The 19,606-nt window shown below is 39.9% G+C and overlaps 3 protein-coding genes across 3 annotated transcripts in view; 2 read left to right on the top strand and 1 right to left on the bottom strand.

Annotated features, from left to right (window-relative positions):
• LOC130187443 (1-phosphatidylinositol 4,5-bisphosphate phosphodiesterase beta-1) overlaps positions 1-851 on the bottom strand; it is a 163,064-nt gene extending 162,213 nt beyond the window's left edge. The window contains exon 1 of the mRNA XM_056405072.1: positions 750-851. The gene's annotated coding sequence lies outside the window, so the exon portion shown is untranslated. The remainder of the gene's footprint in view (positions 1-749) is intronic.
• fermt1 (FERM domain containing kindlin 1) lies at positions 827-11,577 on the top strand. The gene is made up of 16 exons (XM_056405073.1): positions 827-915; positions 2,702-2,861; positions 3,699-3,796; positions 4,395-4,530; positions 4,699-4,836; positions 6,493-6,676; positions 6,790-6,892; positions 6,989-7,096; positions 8,326-8,457; positions 8,652-8,701; positions 9,123-9,247; positions 9,416-9,522; positions 9,678-9,902; positions 10,016-10,140; positions 10,282-10,423; positions 10,558-11,577. The coding sequence occupies exons 2-16, from the start codon at positions 2,711-2,713 to the stop codon at positions 10,729-10,731; spliced, it is 1,998 nt and encodes a 665-aa protein (XP_056261048.1). The 5' UTR covers positions 827-915; positions 2,702-2,710; the 3' UTR covers positions 10,732-11,577.
• A 1,630-nt stretch (positions 11,578-13,207) lies between these two features.
• Positions 13,208-19,574, top strand: trmt6 (tRNA methyltransferase 6 non-catalytic subunit). Its single transcript, XM_056405396.1, has 12 exons — positions 13,208-13,510; positions 13,811-13,941; positions 14,148-14,257; positions 14,751-14,842; positions 14,946-15,029; positions 15,126-15,250; positions 15,405-15,575; positions 15,903-16,060; positions 16,308-16,393; positions 17,124-17,226; positions 17,578-17,664; positions 18,911-19,574. Exons 1-12 carry the CDS (start codon positions 13,404-13,406, stop codon positions 19,070-19,072), a joined length of 1,416 nt encoding a protein of 471 aa, XP_056261371.1. The 5' UTR covers positions 13,208-13,403; the 3' UTR covers positions 19,073-19,574.
• Positions 19,575-19,606: the final 32 nt, after the last annotated feature.

Here is a 19,606-nt window from a genome sequence, read left to right as displayed (position 1 = left end):
TCGAGGTTGAGAGCAACCTTTCTTTTATGTGGCACATTTGTTTGCTGCATATATAATCAGATATAGTTTGGTACTTTCTTAAAGGTGTATTCCAGCAACAGCACTTCATTCCGTAGTATGGGTCAAACTAGGTAGTGCTCCCCTTGAATGTATGTTACTTTAATTTACCTAACAGTTTTAATGCTGTATGCTTGCTTATACATTCACAAATAAATCCAGTCTGCTCTCAGTTTATTACTCAGTGGTAAGTCAGTGAAAGACCTAACCAAATTAAATATATCTTTACCTCATTTTGCTGGGCTAATGATACTTGTGTCTACCTGCGTCTATCAAACACAAGCTACTGTAGGTGTAAAGAAATACTGTGATGCTAATTTAGGCTAACTGTTGTTAACTGCGATTTTTTTTGTCCCTCTATTTAAGAATTTGGTTATTTTATAATGTTTGTTACACGTAAAACCCCCCGAAACACAAACATAACATGTTTAAAACATTACTAAGGTATATTAGCTCACAGCATGGTTACGTTATTGCCACAATACCGAGTATGTTTACGTTAGCTAATTTTGGGGTACTCATGAGGCTACTAGCCACGGACAAGCTCTGTGTCTTATAGCTAGCTAGTCATAGTCATTACTAAATAATTTAAGCAGTAACAACTTTGTAGCCCCACAGAATTTGGTGAAACAAAGTACACCCCAAACATAAGATATTGTGTGACAACCGTGCTGTACTGTGAACAAACTCACCTTAAGTACCCTACTAGCTCACTTCCTCTAACGTTTCTCCCTCTCCCAGTCTACCTGTCTGGGACGGGGCGTGGCTTTTGCTCTCAAAGGAAAGCTCATTCCCGGGTCATTCCACTTCACAAGAAATTTCTAGGAAAAGCTGACCGGCAGAAAACTTTGACTCGAGGTAAGGGCGGTTTCAGATTCTTAACTTCCCCGTTACCGTTAGTTTTATTGGCCATTATCCATATGGGTTTGATTAAAAGAGGACTCTCATGTCCCTCCCGAAAAAAAATCACATCATATGACTGGGCCCAGTTGGGACTATGACATGTGTCAGTGATAGGCCTACATAGACGGAGGTTAATGGTTAATGGTCAACTTCATTATACTATCATTGTAACTACTAAGGCTTGGCTTACAAAGTACTAAGTACTAACAGTATCATTGCTGGCGCAAAAGAAATGCCTGGTAGTCGTTGCCACAGGCTTCACTGTCATGATTCATGTTTTCTATTTATTTATTTATTTCAGACCATTTGCCCCACTATGAATTATATTTAACAATAAGAAATGATGCATGCTGCTTCTGAATACCGTCTGTTCTTGTTGAATGTGTGCAGTTGTATTGAAAAAAGGGGTTGTTGTCTTTTTTCAGTGCTGAATTCCTCTAGTTGTTCCAATATTAAATCCGTTCTTTCTATGTGGTTTAGGTTGGAAATGAGACACTAAAATGCTTACCTGCAATCTAGAAATAATAGAGTAACACAGAATATGAGCCCTCTTTAAAACACTGAGTACTTTATTTGTAAAATGTATTTGCTTTATGTTATTTGCATTTTGATGAGCCCCAAATGACATGATTTTACCTTCCAACACATTTGGGTCTGTTTTGCAGAATAGTGTAATATTTTAAGAGTCAAGCCCTCCCGCTCCAACACATCTCAACAAGTACTCCTTCAGCAGACATGCAAGCTCAAACTTTTAACTGTACCCTACAGCTGCTTAGGGAGGGAGCAGCACAAAGAGAGCAGAGTGTGTTCATTAAACCTAGCCTCCCAGCAACACAGTTTTACACAGTATACACACAGAGTGGGCTAACCAGAACAAATGAAACAGGTATTTCTGTCGATAGCCCCAGGCTAGACAAGTGTGTGTGTACATCTCTTTGTTCACAAATTTTGAACTCTTTGTTCATTGTTCAGATGTGCAATGGAGGGACATTGGTGCAGTATGGGAAGATTGTTGTTTTGCATGGTCTCTCCTGCACCAGATTCATGTCCCTGCTCGTCACACATTCCACAGCAGTACCCTCCCTACTCCTCCTCCACTCTTCTCCCATTTCTTACCTGCCTCATGTCTTTCATCCGTTCCCTCTTTCTCATAATTAAAATCCAACAATCATCCACCATATCTGTGCCTGTATGTGCAAAGCTGTACTGCTGCACTGTGTCTGTCATGTGTACTGTGTGTTCTGCAGTCTCATCTCTTTTTCCTTCTGGCACTAGCCAGTACATCTGCCACTCTGTGTGTTCGCTGATATCTTATTCATAAATGTGTTGGCTGAGAGGAGTACTTCAGGGGCTGCAGTATCGTTGCAGAGATGCTGCATGAGTAGCGGGTGGAAATCTATTTCACTGGTGACCACTTAGAACAGAAAAAATGAGAGGTCTGTGTTTGTTAACTGCTGGCCGAGTTAATTTAGACGTTCCTACAGGATGTTGAGAAACACTTAATCCACTGACTCATGTTTTCATCCCAGATGTTTCCTAATCTCCCAAACAAAAGAGAGCAAGAAAAGAATCAACATATTGTAGTGGAATTCCCCCACTATGTGTCTAATTAGAGATAGCGGTAGGTTTTTCCTTCCAATATTCCTTGTGGTGTGGGCCTGTGATGTTGATATGTAAACAGGAACATCCTGTCTGTAATCTATGCACTGTCACCTCACCACACTCATCTTTGTCTTTTCAGAACAGGGCGATGATCACAGCGGCAGAGTATGGAGAAACATCATGGGAGCTGTCTGTGCAGGTGGATCAAAAAGATGGAGATGAGTCCATGAAATTTAAGCTGAGGGTGAAGGGAGACTTGCACATTGGAGGCCTCATGCTTAAATTGGTGGAGAAGATCAGTAAGTGTGTGAAAAACTTATTTTGCATTCTGCATCTGCTGGGTCATATTGCGTTTACAATGTGTAGCATCTAATGTGGCTGACTATACTGTATGTATGTGTAACTACAGTGGAGAGAGACATGAGAATAGGCACATTTCCATTTCTTCTTAGGAATTTAGTTCTCATCGTCTTCTAATAGCTTGGATTTAAAACAGACAATGTTGTTTTGATTACCTGGTAAAAAGCTTAACTCCATCTTACCTTTAAGCACTGGGCTTCAATCCCCCCCCCTTCCTCCCCTGCTGCTACCACTGGTCTGTTAGTCAAGCCACACCTTTGTTTGCCTGGCATTTTTCAACACCACAGTGTCATTGTTTTGCAACAGTACATTGGCTTGTGTAGTCGTAGGTGCCAAAGTTCAGCCAGGATCTGATGTGATATCTCTTTACAATTCTCCATTAATGTGGAGGAGCCAATATAATGTGAAGGCAACTTTAGTAAGGTGGTTTTAAGAGCATGAGACATAGTAGATGACTAAGTAGCTTGTCATCAACAGACAGATTTCAGCCCAGCACCACAACATGATGTCAGGTAGACTCATAAAACCTCACTTTAATCACACTCCACCACCTACACGACAGTGGGTCCACATAAGTGTTTGTATTGGTAGCAGCAATAGTTTTTCTTGAAATATTTCAGCTACAAGAACCAGTTCTCCAACTCAAGACCCTTAAAACTTGACATATAAATGTATGCAATAACTCTCAGTGTGAAGTAGCCATTAAGTTTGAAATATGACATTAATATGGTAGTAATAAAGCAGCAATACGCTTTATTGAATCTGTCTTACTGCAGGGGCTCCTCAGGACTGGTCAGACCATGCCTTATGGTGGGAACAGAGGAAATGCTGGCTGCTGAAGACACACTGGACCTTGGACAAGTATGGAATTCAGGTAATAACTAGATGCCAAGGTGATATTTCACTATTTAAATTTTTATTTTTTTTAAAACTATTCAGATTTTCCAGAGAAATGTATTTCTACAAAGTTCAAAAACTATTTGACTGCCCATGGCACAATAGAATATTCTATTCAAAAACCGTAATAATTCACTTATCTGTGTTCACAGCTCCTTAAGGCAGGAAGAGCCATCAGTGGTTTTATATAGCCACCCATGGAAGCCTCTGATATAAAATCGTTCATACTAACAGACTACTAAAAAGCTGAATTTTATTAACCTCCTCAGTCCAGCTCTGGAACATTTGTTAGGTCTATAATTCAAACCTATATTGTACAGCCAAGTTTAGTCCTTGGCCAAAAAACCGTACAACTGTAGTTCAACTCTAGAAGGGCACTCAGAGAACGCAGACCTCCGGCAAGGCCAATGTCAAATGACATACACCAAATTTCATAATAAATTATCCGGAACTGCCACAAGCCAAGGTTACAAGATCTCCAAATCAGTCAGTCAATAAGGAAGGAGAGGGTATAAATCATGAATATTGATTCTGCATGTGCAGCTCATATGATTTAAAATGATTTTTCAACACAGGCTGATGCTGTCCTGCGCTACACACCACAGCACAAACCCCTGTTGCTGCAGCTCCCCAATATGAAAACCATCAAAATGACTGTCAGCTTCTCCAATGTGGTCTTCAAGGCAGTGACAGAGATCTGTCGACTACTCAGTGAGTTTCTCTGTCTTTTCTGATTAGAGTACCCTTCTTTCCTTGCTGCTTTTGTTCGATTTAATGTGTCATGGACAGAAACATTCTTGTCTGATGTAAAATTAAGACTCACCTTCCTTCCACATTGTTATTGATCCCCTACACTTTCTCGTTTTCGCTCCATTTCAGACATCAGGAGATCAGAGGAACTCTCCCTGCTGAAGCCGCCAGATGATCCATCCAAGAAGAAAAAGAAGAAAGACAAGAACTCGCCGCAGGATGACATCTGGGACATCGATTTACTTAGTGGGGGACCAGGAGGCACAGGTACTGTGAATCACAGGGCTGTTTCATAACAAGGCTTAAAAAAGTTTCACAGCAGAGAACCACCTAATTTTGCTTCAAAAGAAATCTGCAGCATTTCTGAAGAGATTAATATTCACATAATGAAAAGAAAAACATGCACTGGATGGAACACATCATGATTAGAAATTGATGTCAGAAATGGATATGCACACCATTATTATTATTTATGTTATTGTGCACGTTTTATTATTTTTCTGTTTGATATTGTGTCATACTCTATGGCTGCAAAGTTAATTGTAATTGTGATCATGACTTTTCCACATTAATTTAAACTAGTTGTGTGTAATACTTGTTGTAGCGCCTGCTCTGGTGCCTCACTTTACCAATGAACGGTTGAACTGTCTAATTACAGGTTAAAGTTTTGATTGACATGATGAATTTGTCGATTACATTACATTGCACAATGAATCACATTAGATGAATTACATCGTCTTTTTTTTTTACATTTCTGGATAGTAGTACGAGGGCAGTGGTTACGAAACTGGGGTTTGGGTGCTGTCGGAGGAGTGCAGTACCAGTGCGGGGGGGGGGCAAGTGGGGGATATTTGTAGTGAAACTTAAGTTGAATAGATGTCTTTAAAGGACACATTTTGACCTGTAAAAAACAGGTGTAACTAATAGCATTATTTGCTGCTGCATTGCATTAATTAGTGGAATGGAGCAATCGTTAATATGATTAGTTCCACCTGTGCTTTTCCTGTTGTGACAAATCAAAATGTCTGCTGTGAAACAAATCTGTGAATCTGATTAATTTTGGAAAGATTAGGGAAACAAGAGTGGTCTTTGATGCTATTGTAGCTGTCAAGATTCATATTAACAAGGTTTATTCATTTTGTTCAGCTTCTAAAGGGGGGCATGACAGAAAAACCTTTGGCTTAACAATATGACTTCAAATTTAGATGATGATGATGATAAATTGTTTTAAATTCTTCCTCATGTTGGCTCATTTTTGAGTTTGTCCTGATTTATTACACTATGACCAGTTAAAAATTCTGCTCTGCTAGACTGGGCTATGGGATAACTTAATGGTTTAACCTCTAGCTAAACATCATTGGTTGTTATAGTTATTCCCAGTTTAATTACATGGGATTTGGGCGGTTAGACTAAATTTAGTCAGTCGGATTTTATGAAATACTAATTTAAGATTATTATCCAGCCATACAGGGGATAGCATCTTTATTCCTATGAGTTAATTTGGCCAGAGGAGGAGAAGAAATGAGCAGCATTCATTTATGCTGCTGCTGAGATCTGCCAGTACACAGTTTTCATCATTGAGATCTGAAAGAGTTGCTCAGTGTGCTGCCATGTTCTTCAGGATATCCAGTTCAGATTCTACACCAAGCTTAAAGTCACTCTGATTAACGCCTTTAGTCTAATGTCAACACACTTGCTACCTTTTAAGTTTCATCGTGCTTAATTTTGTTTTTCTCAACCTCTCTGTCAAACTTTTCATCTACCAGTTGCTTCTTCTTTGAACATTTTTTTTCCATGTGTGCTATCTGGCAGGCAGTTGATGTGGACTTCAAGCAATGTTTTAAAATTCACTATGAATATGAAGTTATTCTGAATCATTTGGTAAACCCAGCTGTAATTATTAATCCTTCATTTTCCCCAAAGGCCCCATGTACAGTAAGACCATGACAGCAACCTATGACCCAGAAAACGGGATGCCAGTGTCTGCCACCAGCCTTTGGTTTGGAGAAAACCCTCTTGCTGACTCTCAGCCAAACTTGCCGCCCGCTGAATTGGCCAAGATGTACCAGCCGCTCTCGCTTGTGGACAAAGCCGTCAACAATGCAGGGTAGAAACCAGAACATTTTAGTTACATTGTTGATTCAAAACTTGCATTGTTACATAATTTGGAGGATATTTTTATGCACAGCTCATACTGTTGGTTATTTCTGTGATTGGCAGGTGGTTGGACTCATCTCGTTCCCTCATGGAGCAAGAGATTCAAGACGAAGACAAGCTATTGCTTCGCTTTAAGTACAATGTCTTCTTTGACCTCAATCCCAAAGTAAGAGACACTAAGTTTATCCTTTTGGGGGGGGGGGGGGACTTTCTTGATCTAAACTGTAATGTGTGTGTGTGTGCCCATGTTTTTGTGTTTTAGTACGATGCTGTCAGGATAACCCAGCTGTATGAACAGGCTCGCTGGTCCATCCTGTTGGAGGAGATAGATTGCACTGACGAGGAAATGCTGATGTTTGCCTCACTACAGGTGAACATTATCCCATTATGGTTGTGATATATATGTAGACGTATATATAAATAGGTAAATGTAGTAATTTACACTCTATTTCAAGCATATAGGGGCCATATTTAAAGGGAATTTAAACTTCTTCCTTTGGCAATGTATGTGTTGTATTGCAATTTTTAGGTTAGAAAACATACAATATGATTAATAATAATGTCATTTTCCACATTCTCTTATTTTTATTTAGAGTACAGCAATGGGCTTAGCCTTTCCCAGCACTGGACAGAAGGCAGGGTGTTTCAAAAGCTAGTTCCCTTTACTAACCACTCCTTGCTTTGCAGTGTCAGAGCTAACCACTAAGCCACTGTTTTTATCCAATAGGAATTTAACAGTCACCATTATAGATGTAGCTGGTTATCACATGAAAAGAGCTTAAATCTGGTTCTTCAACAATATAAAACTGGCAACAGATACATATATCACACATTCATAGCTATTATTTGTGATGAAAGCTATATCTTTAATAATTGCATGCATTTTTGTATCTTAGAATTAAATTTGCTGATGGTACCTGCAGTGAAATTATAAGAAAAAAATACATTAATCCTGATTTATAGTGGCTTGTAACCACAAGACACAATTTTCCAGGAGCACAGTAATGTGTACTAAACTGGTTTTAAGTATATACAGTATATGTCTTGCTGCTCAGAATATCATCTCTCTGGGAGAGTGGGTCTGGCATCTAAATCCATGCAAGGAGCTCCCACTGGAGAGGGAGGATGGGAGAAAGAGACAAAGAGAGAGGTATAGGAAGAGAGGCTGAGTAGCAGGAAAAGTAGTATGGTTAGAATTATAGCTCCCCATCAGACAAATTTGCTCTAAGGAACTAATGATTGCCGTGATAACTTTGAAGATTTAGCTGTGACATTCACTGTGTCTACATTTCAGCCCTCTCTGATCCGTTCAGCTGTTACTTTGCAAGTGTTGGGACAGTGATTCAGGAATCACAGTGATTCAAAAGGAGATCAGTGTTGCACTCACCTACACATTGATGCAGTGGCTGGCACACAGGGCTGCGCTCAAACCTCTCTCTGACTCATGCCAGCCTTGTATAACCTCTTAAGTCATGTCAGAGAACTTCGTAAAGACTTGTGCTTGGTACTTAAAATAAACTAAACGTTTAATCATTATAATTAGGAAAATAAGTTGCGGCTTCTCTCGTCAGGAGTTAAGACTTTTTCTTTTCTTTTCAGTATCACATTTGCAAACTTACCATGTCAAGTGAGCCACTGGACCACTCCAATGAACCAGAAATAGATGAAGTCGAGGCTGCCCTGTCCAACTTGGAGGTGACACTTGAAGGCGGAAACACGGACAGAATTCTGGTAAACATCTTTTTTAGACGGTACTACACTGGAGTGAATATTAACTGTAATTTTCAGGTTTTCTGGCCTGTTACAGTAGAACACCTGTTTTTAAGCTGAGGTTGATAGGTAGGCCTCCGATGATTGCATGTCTTAACATGGTGATGTAACTAGAAGACATGGGAAAATTGACTGTTGTTTATCCCGCCCCCCAGGAAGACATTACAGACATTCCAGAGCTGGCAGATTCCCTCAGGCTATTTAGGTAAACTCACCTTTATACACAGTATGCCGCATCACATGAAGATGCAATCGGTAAACACTGTCTGCTGCTAATTTTGTCTGTCCTTTGTACCTTCACCTGTCCTTTACCCTTAAATCAGTCTAGTTTAGTGACTTACAAGATAAGAAGTCATGAGACAATTTATTGGATGGGCTAAAATATTCTCTACAGAAATGTATTATGTGTATTTATGTTTCTGATTTTTCCTTTCATCTCATGATGACATCTTGGCCATCTATGGTAATATAATTGGTTAAAGGACTTTTTGTTTTTTTGTTCTTTTTTTTTAATGAATTTCATAAACCCTCTAGAACATTAATTCTCTTCCATGTCTTCATTCTTTATCTCAGATAATGTCATTGCAGGGAAAAAAAGTTTTTCTGTTTTTTCTGTCTTAAATCAGGCCCAAAAGACTGACGCTGCGGCCGTACAAAGAGTACTGGTTTGTATTCAAGGACACCACCATTTCCTACTACAAGAACAAGGAGGCTGCCATTGGAGAACCCATAGAGCAGTTTCACCTCAGAGGTGAGTGAAAAAAAAAAGACAGTAGTATGGAAACACTGTTTAATGTGTTTTGTATTGTTGAGGACCACAGTAACTGCAGTTTTACTATTGTATTAACAGTTCTATTGTATCTTGCTGCTCTGCTACTGTAGCTAAAGTCAGTACGACATATTCCTCCTGATTTGACAGGCTGTGAGGTAGTTCCTGACGTCAATGTCACAGACAAGAAGTTTGGCATCAAGCTCCTGCTCCCAGTTGCTGATGGGATGAACGAGGTGTACATCCGATGTGACAATGTAAGGTCCATCTCCTCATCCACATGCTTATGAGCATTTTTTCTGTGATAACTGGCATTTCTGCCTCTTTTTAAAATCTCCCCGGAGTGTTTATTCATGCACAGATGTTGGACTCATTTTGTAACTGTTGTACTGTTATTTTCCCTCCGCTGCAGGAAACACAGTACGCCAAGTGGAAAGCCGCATGCATCCTCGCCTCCAAGGGCAAGACAATGGCCTACAGCTCCTACAAGTCAGAAGTGAGGAACATCCAGTCCTTTTTGCAAATGAAGAGCCTGGCGCCCCCTCCTGGGCAGGCAGCTCCCGACCTCAACACCATGGAGATGAATGCTGAATGTTTTGTTTCCCCACGCTACGCCAAGAAGCACAAGACCAAACAAGTTTGTTGAAAGGCTACGTCATGCAAGTTATTTGACTTTGCCAGCAGCCATCAGTGTTGCATCACTGTTATAATTAAATATTTGCTAAATCTGCCTCTCATGATTGTTTCAAGCTGACAGCACGTATCCTGGAGGCCCATCAGAACATAGCACGGCTGTCCCTAATGGAGGCCAAGATGCGCTTTATCCAGGCCTGGCAGTCACTTCCAGAGTTTGGTATAAACTACTACATTGTCAGGTACAGTGCACATAAATATATACATATATATATATATATATATATATATATATATATATATATATATAGTACATATATATGTCAAACAGTTATGAATGATAATTTGATGGGTTTGATAGGTTATCTCCTTATATGTTTCAGATTCAAAGGCGGTAAGAAGGATGAGATTCTGGGGATCTCGTACAACCGTCTGATTCGCATTGACATGTCCACTGGACTTCCTGTCACCACATGGAGGTTCGCCAACATGAAGCAGTGGAATGTCAACTGGGAGATAAGACAGGTGGGGGATTGTTGTGCCATATATTATGATTGAAACCTGTCTCTTCATTCAAGGAGGCAGTTTTGAGGGTGTATTGCATACAGACAGCATTACTTCATGGACATGAATCTTTAATGTACCTTATGCAATTCCAGGTAACCATAGAATTCGACCAGAATGTGACAATAGCCTTCTGCTGTTTGAGCTGTGACTGCAAGGTGGTCCATGAGTTCATTGGCGGTTACATCTTCCTGTCCACACGAGCTAAAGACCAGAACGAGACGCTGGATGAAGAACTGTTCCATAAACTTACTGGAGGCCAGGAATGAGATCTATACATCTGTTGTTTATTTACGTATATGTTACAATGTGAAAGTTCAACGCTGCAGTGGTAATTCTAAACACTGAACAAATCACTGCCAGAGGAAATGTAATACTGTATCACAGGCAGAGAAGTGATGCATTGTCACTCACAGAAAAGCATAATTTTTGTGATTATCTATCCTCCTGTAGACAGTTATAGCAATGTACCCTGCACTAGAAAAATAATGGTGTTGATGTAAATATGTAGTGAAGATTTATCTTTCACTCAAAACTTTTATTTCAAACAGACACAATGTTTGTAAAAAAAAAAAAAAAATATTAAAGGTTTTTGGTATTTCACAGTTTGTTTTACATTTTTTCAATTGCTGAAACACAAACTGAATTGAGTTTTTGCATTGAAGGTTAAACTAAAAAATATTCTGTGGTTGAAGAAAACAGAATTCATGGTAGGCATAGATTCAGATTTTTATGTTCATGTGACAAGGAAATGCTATAGTTTTTTTTGTCATAGCTACTGTATGGGATGCATATTCCACTATACCCTGACTGTTAACTGCTGTCACACAGCCTGAAAATAGGACCTTCAAATTTCTCAGGAATTCTGAGGATGTCATGGATTCCTGAAGGATTTCATAAACAATGTGACTTACAATCTGCTGTCGGAAACACTGAAAGATTCAGAAGATACTTTGAGGCATCTTAGTCAATGAGACTTTTTGTCCCCCTTAGTGGTAACGTCTAAGTCAGGTAGAACATGGGCAATAACGTCCTTTACATCCAGTCATAATCGACCATTGTGTAATTAAAATGAAATCAAAGTGATCTGACATGCAATAAAATTTGATTATGAATGGTGTTTGTGTTTGTTTGCCTAACTGCACATCTAAAGTGTAACATTTCAATGAAAACCATAGGAGTCTGTATCAACAGGAAGCAGGATGCTCCTTTTGAGTCGGCACCCACTTGTTCTTAATTTCTAATGTAGAAACTCTTTAATAGCCGCAATTTGTTCTTAATCCCCCTAGGTGACTTCAGTCACTATGACTTCCTGTCACTGGGTCATTTGAAAATTACTTGAGACTTTCTAGTGACTTAAGATGTCCACCAGATTACATCATTTATTCCAGTTTGACCAAATCATCAGTTATTTCTTGTGCTGTGTAGGATGCTCTCTTTTGCTTTTTCAACCACCTCACTGCTACACTGCTGTACACTAGTGGTGGGCAGGTGGAGTTGGCACACCGTTTAAAAGCAGTTATAAAATAGCAGATTGTGGCCCTGTGGCGGGAAATGAAATGCACCTACCCAGGATGGGATTTTTGGGTGCGGAAAATTGATTACTTTGCTGAAATGCAATCCAGCAGCAGCTCTTATGCTGACAGATTGTGTAGTAAGTGTATTGTTGTTACATTCCAGCTTGAATTCAGTGTAGTGTAGTGCAGGAATTTATAATACAATCAAAAAGTAATTATTCTCAACTTGAAAAACAAGCCTGTCCATAATTACTGACTGTTTTCCCTCCTCCCCTCAGGGAAACGCTACAGGGTTCTCCGCTCCAGGACCAGCAGGTTCAGGAAAAGCTTCTTCCCTGCAGCGGTCACCCTGCTGAACTCACAACCCCGGTGTCCCCCCCCACACACACACAACCCAGAGACTGTGACTGCCACACCAACCCCCTCAGCCACCTAACCTTGCACTGAACTGTTCTGAACCGTCTCTACTCATTGTCTAGCACTCACTGTATTTATTCCCGCTACCTCATCATTTTAATTTTGTACCCTACATATGCACATCTCCACTTTACTTATGCACACCCTCACTTTACATACCTGTACAGCACACACTTGCACTTTAACTGCTCTTTTGCACTTCTGGTTAGATACTAACTGCATTTCGTTGTCTTAGTACGTGTACTCTGTGCAATGACAATAAAGTTGAATCTAATCTAATCTAATCTAATCTAATCTAATTAACGCATATCATCCATTTTCCAGCTATTCACATATTTGTGGTAAATGGTAAATACAATACATGGCAATATTTTGTCACAATTCATTAAAGTCTAAAAACTTGGTATATCTTGTAATATATTGTAATGGGAATACACCACAAGTTCTCACTGGGTCTGGACAAAGACACTTTATAAAATAAAATAAATAAAATAAAATAAAAAAAAGCTTCAGCCATACACCTCCTTCAGTTTGTATATATATATGTACAGTGACATGTTTACCATAGTAAAGTCTTATAAACAATCATATGATACGGTGAACCATGGCTAACCCCCCCCCCCCCCCCCATTTAGTGCCCCCTCCCTGTCGTAGGTGTATCTGACTATAGGCCACACTTATCGATGATTCTGAGATCGACACTTTCACCCAGAGTCATCGCACTTCTCTCCTACTGGCTGCCGAGCTCAGCGACGCATATCCAGCTAATCACAGACGACTACGTTGAAGCACGGCGTTGTCTACATTCTGCAATCGATTAGCTGTACTGAGAAGCTAGGGAAATGAAAGCTAACACGTGGAAATAGTAATCTGTCGTAATTTTCTTTTACTTCAGGGTAGTGTAGTGCCTTTTTTGAACCGTGCCTTGTCGACGGTGACTCTGTATCATTAGCTGAAGGCGACAATTTCCTCGCTGCTTATTAGTGAGCTGGTTTATCTGCCTTATCATGGCGGACAACGGAGACGAGGATTCTCAGTACAAAATTAAAGAGGGTGACTACGTTGTGTTGAAACGAGGAGATATCTATAAAGCTATGCAAATACAACCGAGGAAGTAAGTAAGAAACTGTTAAATATACGCATTTTAACGGGCCAAACATTTATTATAATTTGGCAAAAACTGGGTCCTAGCTAAACCGAAACTGACATCTCACTAGTGATAGATAATTAACTGTATTTTGAATTTAAGTGTTGATATTACATCACTAAGACCCCAGGCACAGACATAACATAGTGTATAAATAGTAGTGAACTTCCTATGAAAGCTAACAGTAGATATTGCCACGTTTGAACATGGGATGCTGCATTGAGACCATTGCTCTGATTGTTTTTTTTCTGTCTGATTTACTCACAGGAAGGTGATTTTCGAGAAACAGTGGTTCTTCCTGGATAATGCAGTTGATCATCTGTACAGCACCACATTTGAGATAATGTCCGGAGGGACCCTGCAGCCTAAGAAGCCCAAGGACACAGCGGGCTCAAACGGTGTGTAACCTGCTGCTTAAATCACACAGCATCCACGTTCATGTTTGGGTCATACAGCTGACTTATTTGATGCATCCAATGGCATTTTCATATCTGATGAACATGTAATTTCCAGACTGTATATGAACGAGTTGAAAGACCACTGCCAACCTGTTACTGTTAACAGGTTACTTCACTTTAAATAATATCTTGTGTGTTCTTCCCAGGTGCAAAGGAGGCAGGCACAGACAACAGAAACATTGTAGATGATGGAAAATCACAGAAACTGACAAGGGATGACATTGAGACGCTCAAAGAGCAAGGTCTGAAGGGTCAGGTACATCAGTAACCTTGAAACTACATACATAAATGGAGAGTATCAAAGTACTGCCAGGTATTGTGTCTGTTCATGAAACAAAAATGCTGGCAGTATCCCCTGTTGTTTTATTATTGTCAGATTCCATGAAAAGACCAAAACCAACAATGAATAGATCCCACGAGACAAGTGTTGTCTGATATAACAAAAAAAAAATCTATACAATCTGCAGCTGAAAATAGACCCTAACGAACGCTCTGTTTAGTCCTGGTTGAGCAATGTTTGCTAAAACCTGGACCTTTTCTGTTTCAGGTAAATTTTAGACACGTATAACCTATTGTTAAAGATTTACATCTCGCAGGAATGCCACAAGAAATCAAAAAGTATTTAGAGATGGCCCAACACATTGTTGGTTTTTGTCTTGTCGTAGGAACCTTATCTTTTAAATGAATGGATAAAATGATGATGTATAACAGAGGAGAGTCTAGAGACGATATGTGTTTGTGCTCCACAGGAAATCATTCAGCAGCTTATAGAGAACAGCGCCACATTCAGAGATAAGACTGAGTATGCCCAGGATAAGTACATCAAGAAGAAAAAGAAGAAGTGAGTCACTTCTAATTATACAACCACAATGTGTTATAGACTAAAGATAACGTAGAGTGCTGTAATTAGTGTTATCAGTTGTTCCCATCTTGTGCTTTCTCAGGTATGAAAATACTGTGACGATTCTAAAACCGTCGTGTCGAATCCTGGCGATGATGTACCATGGCCGGGAACCAGGGAAGATCTGGTGAGTCAGCACATGGATTAACAGAATGTGCGAAAGTTGTCTTTTAATGAGCAGAGAGAGACAAATGTATGATGTGGATGTCTCTGTTTGATGCAGCCACCTGCGGTATGACACACTTGCGCAGATGTTGACTCTGGCAAACATCCACGCTGGCAGCAAAGTTTTGGTGTTTGACACCTGTGCTGGTCTCGTGCTGGGAGCTGTCATGGAAAGAATGGGAGGTACGTTAGTCCTATTAACTTTTCTGCTGTTTATATTGTATTTTATTTGGCTAAAGGATTTGAGCTATTTTTATCCAAAGAATCTACATAATCGTGCTACCAAAGTCTTGTCTTTGTCCTCTGCATAATTACCCTCTCTTTCCTCCTCATTCAGGCTATGGCTCAGTGATCCAAATGTACCCAGGAGGCGGGCCTGTACGGGCGGGTGTGGAGAGCTTTGGCTTCCCTGCACATTTTCACGATATGCTGCATGAGTTTCCCATCTGCCATGTCAACCCTCTGCTGGCAGGCACTCTGGACACCACGGCCAAAGACCCAAATGCTGGTACAACCTGCCTTTTTTTTTTTTTTTTTTTTTTTTTTTTTAAATGAAAAAAAATCTCTCCAAGATGTTTAGAAGCTTGTTTTTACATGAAAGGGAGTACTGACGAGGTAGTGATGAAATGCCAAAGAAACATTTCCTTCTTACAACTGAACAGATGCTAAGATTTGCATGTGTTCCTCCGATAGCCATTTTATTTATGTATTGATATTAACAAAAACATAGACTAGATTAATCAGCTAATTCAGAAAATGAAACGGTAACTATTATGTGTATATGTATCTATTCTGTGGCACTTTACTGATGTAGTAACCTCTTCCAAAATTCCAGATGAAAAGCAGTCTAACAAGGCTGCAGAGGAGGAGCAAAACCAGCCTGAGGCAGAACAGCAGGGCAGTCCAGAGGAGCGGAGCATGGAAACCAACGCTGGCGATGACGCTGGCCAGGAGCAGGAGAAAAAAGAGAAGGAGAAACGCAAGGAAGCCAAAGTATGTCCAATATTTAGTAACCCCACTTTCAAAAATCTTCTCGTTTCCTTTTATAATTGTAATCAGCAGGAACTAGTCACTACGTGTGTAAAATCAGTGTTGAGTGGCAGACCAGCAATTAATGTTTCTTACACTTTTTTTTTTGGACAATCAGGGTATTACAAAGACACAAAGTTACACTTCTTGTTTGAAGGCAAGATCTGAAAGAGATAGTGGCCTGACTTTATGCTTTTTTTTGTTTTTGTAGGCTCAGGAAAAAAAGGTGAAGCTGGAGGAGAAACGGAAGAAGCTAGCAGCTGCTGCTGCCCTGCTGGAAAGCAGAAATGCAGACGGGTTTGTGTCAAGAGTTTTTGTTTTGTTATACTTGTTTTTTTTTTTTTTTTTTTTGCCTGTTTCTCTGCACTGTTCTGCTTTTCTCAGCATCAGCTACTTTCTCTTTCACTTCTGTTTTACCAGTTCTGGATTGCTCCAAGTAGTCAACAACGGTAATTAAAATAGATCTACAGGGATGAAAAATGGATTCATAATAATTAAAGTAATGTAAAGTATGTCCATAAAAATCATGATAAATCATTTGCCTTGCTCTGAGCTCATTCACAGTGATTAACACACCCTCACAAGGTGAATGAGGTGATTGCATTGCAGTTTCCTGTCATATAAAGTGAAGAACTTGCTTTATAGCCATTTCATGATTGATTGATGAAGTGTTGTGGCGCTGACATCCGAGTCAGAAGAACAAGTATTGATCTGGTTCGCCTATCGATTTACCTCTCCTCTAAATCATAGCAGCTATATCATAAACACTCCAACAGGGCACCATTTTCCAGACTGTCCTAAATCAGCCTCTTTTACTGACTCTCATTCAGCTTTATAGAAGATGAAATGAACGTCAACAATAGGAAGGCACTAAATCCTTAAGTTTTCCGGTAATAAGTCATATGCAGCACTGATGGTAAATTACGATATTGCCTACCTACACATTTCCAATAACAAAGTGTGCTGTTGACAGCGTATTTCATATCAGACAGGTTTGCTTGATCATCTTGTTTGTTTCTAATTGCAGGTTGGTTATTGCCAGTCGTTTCCACCCATGTCCCGTCCTAATGGGCCTGCTCAAATTCCTCTCCCCCTCCAGGCCTTTTGTAGTCTACTCTCAGTACAAAGAGGTAAGATCATCACGACCGGTGGCATGTAGAACTACACAACACTGTTGATATGCCTTACTGAGTGAAGATAATTCTCTATCTTAGAAGGATCACTCATTACCAGCCTGTGCGCACAGGTTTTTATTGCTTAGAGTTGCAGCGGGAAATGTCCTTATTTCATTACTGCAGCAGACTTCCCCGTCACTGCCAAGGAGTTACAATGCCTATCACGTTCCTGCGTTTATTACCTCTGTTGTGCTTATGTTGCTAAAAAGATCATACTGTGTGTGTGCGTGTCGGCATGTTGGCTCTGCAGTCCTCCTCCTTAATGCTGCTTTTTTTTTTCCATCTCGTCCCCCTCCATCTCTGCAGCCTCTTATCGAGTGCTACACAAAGCTCAGGGAACATGGTGGCACAGTCAACCTCAGACTCACAGACACCTGGCTTAGACATTATCAGGTAAACTCTTTGTACTTTTTGTCTCGTCTTGTTGTATTTAAAGCTGTTCTAATCAATATTCTTATATTAACAATGAATCAGCTGTGTGACTGTGTGTTGTAAAGGGTTAACTCAGTGATTCTCCTCAGTCTGATGGACTGTTTTAGCGTCTTTCAGCTCATTGCTTTGGTTTTAGTCAAAAACTTGTGAAACTGTTTAGTCTCAGTCGCGCCATTCTAATGAGCACTTTTTTTTTTTTAGATGTATCAGGAAGCAGTTCACAGCTAAAAGAAATCTCCAAAAACCCCACTTTACACTACTTCCCCAACAATGAATAGCAGCCAGACAAAACTAGCAACTTGCTGATAAACATAGCATCACATTTGGCTGCTTAGCTGCCAGACTCCCTCAGTGGAGTGTAACATAGAGCAGAAAGGAGAGTGAATATTGGACTTACAAGATGGTTCCAAACAAATGCTACGTGTACTAAATACTGAACAGGTACTACAGACACTAGGCCTTTTCTGTTGCCCTCAAATGGACAAAATATCAATTAATGCTGGTCTAATGCTAAATAGTGAATAGGACTAATCCTTTACTTAAAAAAAAAAAAAAAATTAGGTCTAGAGGTATAAATGACAATAATTATTCTTTAGCAATTAATGTGTTGACTTTTTATGTATTGTTTTGTTGATGAAATGTCAGAAAATAATGGAAAATACATATGACAATTTCCTGCAGTCTATGGTGACATTATCAAATTGATTGTTGTATCTAACCAAGATTCACTTTGCAATGGCAGAATATGCAAAAGCAGCAAGCTGTCACATTTGATCAGTTGAAACCAGCTAATGTTTGGCTTTTTGTTTAATAAATTATTTGAATAAGTGAAGACTACCAGAATTGTTTCTGATTAATTTTTGCCGGTTCACTACTTGTTTTAGTGTAAAGTAAGCTTATCATCTTCTTCTAGGAGAAAAAAATCATTGTTGCAGTCCTCTCTGTATTAACTCAATGGTATTACACCTCAGGCCACATCTCAGATATTCTGCATTTGACAGGAGAGACTTGTACACACTGTTCCTAATCCATTATGACAGACTCTCCAGCATTTTCTTTTGGTCCTTCTTCAGAATCTTATAAGAAACAGCAACTGGATGAAAACAATGTTTTTGCATAATCAAAGAGTTCTTCCCCCTCAGGACCAACATGTTATTTCCCCGCAGCCCTTCCTGTGGAATTAATGTCTCCTATGTTGTGTCCCTAGGTGTTGCCTAACAGGACGCATCCTGTGCTACTTATGAGTGGGGGTGGCGGCTACCTCCTCTCAGGGACAACGGTTGCCATGGACCGCCCCAAACCTGCAGGCTCCCAGCGAGCGGAGGAACCAGCACCAAAGAGACTGAAACTGACGGACACTGAGGGATAAACAAATACTCAAGCATCACATCTTTTAAGGGCACGTTTCTAATGGCCTGTAGGGATTTTCCTCAAGCATTGACCTCCCTTTGTGCTGAACAGATTTGACACATCTGGAATAAGGGTGACAGAGTGTCTGGTTTGCATTCATCAGACCACTCTCTCCCGTCTTATGTATTCAGATCAGTGCAGCCGAAGGTGTAATGCTGAGGAGTAAGCCAGTTTAGGCTCTTGGAGCTCAGTGTATGTGCGTAAGGAACTGCTGAAATAATCTTTTGTGTGTTGAGAGTAAGTGACAGGTTTGTGTTTCATGCCTCGAGACGAGGTGTAAAAACAGTTTTTTTTTTCCAGTTAATGCTCTCCAGCTTCTAACTTTTTTTTTTTTTTTTTTTTTTTTTTTTATCTTGTTATCCCTGCAGAAAGTGCCATTTGTCATATGATTCATTTGCTTGTGAAGTTTTACTGTGGGCTACTTCTGTATCTGCACAGAATTAAAAAGCAGTACTAAAGAGGCTGATGTGTGAACACTGTTTTTTTCCCCATC

The sequence above is a fragment of the Seriola aureovittata genome, chromosome 19, assembly GCF_021018895.1.
Source record: "Seriola aureovittata isolate HTS-2021-v1 ecotype China chromosome 19, ASM2101889v1, whole genome shotgun sequence".
Classification (NCBI taxonomy): domain Eukaryota; kingdom Metazoa; phylum Chordata; class Actinopteri; order Carangiformes; family Carangidae; genus Seriola; species Seriola aureovittata.
Note: the sequence above shows the minus strand (reverse complement) of the source record. Positions and strands in the feature narration are given on the sequence as shown.